Source organism: Raphanus sativus, unplaced genomic scaffold, assembly GCF_000801105.2.
Source record: "Raphanus sativus cultivar WK10039 unplaced genomic scaffold, ASM80110v3 Scaffold2861, whole genome shotgun sequence".
Lineage (NCBI taxonomy): Eukaryota > Viridiplantae > Streptophyta > Magnoliopsida > Brassicales > Brassicaceae > Raphanus > Raphanus sativus.
In genome coordinates this window covers 1-3,224 of record NW_026618168.1, presented here as the reverse complement: position 1 = coordinate 3,224, position 3,224 = coordinate 1, and the positions used below count along the sequence as shown (strand labels likewise).

The 3,224-nt window shown below is 36.4% G+C and overlaps 1 protein-coding gene across 1 annotated transcript; it reads left to right on the top strand.

Annotated features, from left to right (window-relative positions):
• The first annotated feature begins 874 nt into the window (after positions 1-874).
• Positions 875-2,785, top strand: LOC130506075 (1-aminocyclopropane-1-carboxylate synthase 7). Its single transcript, XM_057000688.1, has 3 exons — positions 875-1,156; positions 1,258-1,553; positions 1,722-2,785. The coding sequence occupies exons 1-3, from the start codon at positions 968-970 to the stop codon at positions 2,578-2,580; spliced, it is 1,344 nt and encodes a 447-aa protein (XP_056856668.1). The 5' UTR covers positions 875-967; the 3' UTR covers positions 2,581-2,785.
• Positions 2,786-3,224: the final 439 nt, after the last annotated feature.

Genomic DNA, 3,224 nt, shown 5'->3' with positions numbered 1-3,224 from the left:
CCACTCATCTCACATAATCGGAATTTCAACCACCGTATTTGGGTTATAGATCACATAACGTTTTGGTAGAATAAACAAAATATATATGATGATATATATTATGAAAATGAAAAAAAAACATGTATTGACAAGAGGAGGAAGAAGACACAAGCTAACAGTTGTCCGAAATCTATACTTGGCAAAAGGTGATATTTGATTTTGCTTACAACATCGAATCAGAACATTTAATTTAGTTGTTTCCCCATTTATTTCATCTATGGAGTTTAATATACAAATCCCCAATAAATTACTAGGTATTCCTCCTTCAGTTTTATATTAAGTGTTCTTATAAAATTTTCGTTCAAAAATAAATATCGTTTTAGCATTTCAATGCAATATTTATTAATTTTATTATCTAATTTATTTTTCTATTGGTTAAAATATAAATAGATGTATCGATAATAAATTAGAGAGAAAATATGTAAAATTAAATTATTTATTAATTTGTGTGCATAAGTTTAAATTAACACTTATTATGAAAGATATGAAACTATACTAATTTTACCAGACTAGATTATAAACAACATTAAGGTTTAAATTTTGATAATTAACGTTTTATAGAAGAGGCATATCTTATAGATGAACCACCACGAACTTTCAGAATAAAAACAAAATAAAAAATAGCCAACACTCTTATCTATTCATCCAATTGCAAGTCAATGACAGCTTATTTTTCCCCAATCGATTCTTCCTTGTTCTTTACACAAACTTCTTCTCTGTAAATAAACTATAAAAATGAGGAAAATCAAATTTGTCAAAGACTTTCCTCTGCGTCACGTCTGCTATATATACTTGTCCCTCGTTCACACAAATGTTTAACTCCAACATACTTCTCTCTTTCTTTCTCTCTAGCTTGCTATCTCTCTCCCTCTCCGATTGTGGTCAGAGCCGTCACGTGTCTCGTGTCAGGTTCAAAGCTCTAAGAAAAATGGGTCTTCCGCTAATGATGGAGAGATCATCAAACAACAACGTTGTCGAGCTTTCTCGAGTGGCGGTTTCAGACACACATGGTGAAGATTCACCTTACTTCGCCGGCTGGAAAGCTTACGATGAAAATCCTTACGACGAATCACATAATCCTTCCGGTGTCATTCAAATGGGTCTTGCCGAGAATCAGGTAATTAAATTATATACTTTTATCAACTTTTCTTTACAAAAAAATAACTACATATCGGGATAATGTATTAATGGTCTCCTTCTTGATTATCTCTTGTACAGGTCTCGTTCGATCTTCTAGAAAGTTACTTAGAGAAAAAGAATCCAGAAGGTTCCATGTGGGGATCAAAAGGAGCACCTGGGTTTAGAGAAAACGCACTGTTTCAAGACTACCACGGTCTCAAATCTTTCAGACAAGCCATGGCTAGCTTCATGCAACAGATTCGTGGAGGCAAAGCTAGTTTCGATCCTGACCGTATCGTCCTCACCGCTGGAGCCACCGCCGCTAATGAACTCTTAACGTTTATCCTCGCTGATCCCAACGACGCCCTTCTCGTCCCTACGCCATATTATCCAGGGTACGTCACACTTCATATATCAATACTATTAAAATAATAAGTCACTCGTCGTATAGAGATTTTCTATTATATTAAAAAAATAGCTGCAACTAACTGACACAAACTTAAAATAAAAATATTATCTACTATATCTTGTATTTACCGGAACGTCTTTTTATTTGAATACAGATTCGATAGAGATTTGCGATGGAGAACCGGAGTTAGAATTGTACCGATTCATTGCGACAGCTCAAACCATTTCCAAATAACCCCAGAGGCGCTCGAGCAGGCTTACCAAACGGCTCGTGACGAGAACATTAGAGTCCGAGGAGTCCTCATAACCAACCCATCAAACCCATTAGGCGCGACGGTCCAAAAGAAGGTTCTAGAAGATCTCCTCGACTTCTGCGTTCGCAAGAACATTCACTTGATCTCAGACGAGATCTACTCCGGTTCGGTCTTCCACGCGTCAGAATTCACCAGCGTAGCCGAGATCGTAGAGAACATCGATGACGTGTCAGTTAAGGAACGTGTTCACATCGTATACAGCCTCTCCAAAGATCTAGGTCTTCCCGGTTTCCGAGTTGGGACCATTTACTCGTACAACGATAACGTTGTACGGACAGCGAGAAGGATGTCGAGTTTCACGCTTGTCTCGTCTCAGACACAACACATGTTGGCTTCTATGTTGTCCGATGAGGAGTTTACGGAGAAGTACATAAGAATAAACCGTGAAAGGCTTAGGAGACGGTACGAGACAATCGTTGAAGGGCTTAAGAAGGCAGGGATCGAGTGTTTGAAGGGTAACGCAGGATTGTTCTGTTGGATGAATTTGGGTTTCTTGCTTGACAAGGAAACGAAAGAAGGCGAGCTCGAGCTTTGGGATGTGATCTTGAAGGAACTGAAGCTTAATATATCGCCGGGATCTTCGTGCCATTGCTCGGAGTATGGATGGTTTAGGGTTTGTTTTGCTAATATGAGTGAGAAGACTTTGGATATTGCGTTGAAGAGAATACATGAGTTCATGGACCGACGAAGTGGATTTTGAACTGTTAAAAATCAAAAAGTAAATTAAATCTGAATATATTTTTTTGGTGGTTAAAACTTGGGGGAGGGGGTGATTTATTTTTGGGAAAGAGAAGATAATTAGTTGAAACCCATTGATGAAAGTGGGTTTCGATTTGTTTCTCTTTTCAAGATATATCATTGTTTGTTTTCTTGCTTTGAACGAAGCAAGTTAATTTCATGTTCATTAAGGTTGATTTGTATTGTTTGCTGTTGTATGCAAAGATGGAATTCCATTCCCTTTCTTTGTCACATCAAATATTACAAAATATCTCTATTTTCAGCTCTAAATGTATATTATATAACGTAAACATGTTTTGCTCAACTGATTAAAAGCATTAAACTGTTTGGTGAAAATTTTGGTTTTTCAAAATGAATAAACTTATGTTGTTAAGAATCGTAAGATAATGTTGTACCTTAAAAATCCCATAGGCAATAGATCAATTTCATATTTTTGACTTTTTATATATTGGAGGTGATATATATGTTGTTGTGTACAGCAAATTGGCTAAGTTAATATTTAACGAGGATACCATTGTTAATGTATTTCTAAGAAGGTTAGTACAATTGTTATGTGGTCAGGTCTTTTTGACTTGGTAACTGTACAACCCTAACAAGTAAGCTGTT

Bases quoted from the DNA above. Each gene is read 5' to 3' on its own strand.
- LOC130506075 (XM_057000688.1), top strand. From the start codon at position 968: ATGGGTCTTCCGCTAATGATGGAGAGATCATCAAACAACAACGTTGTC. The intron at 1,157-1,257 runs GTAATTAAATTA...TCTCTTGTACAG, and splicing joins TGGGTCTTGCCGAGAATCAG to GTCTCGTTCGATCTTCTAGA. The intron at 1,554-1,721 runs GTACGTCACACT...ATTTGAATACAG, and splicing joins CCTACGCCATATTATCCAGG to ATTCGATAGAGATTTGCGAT.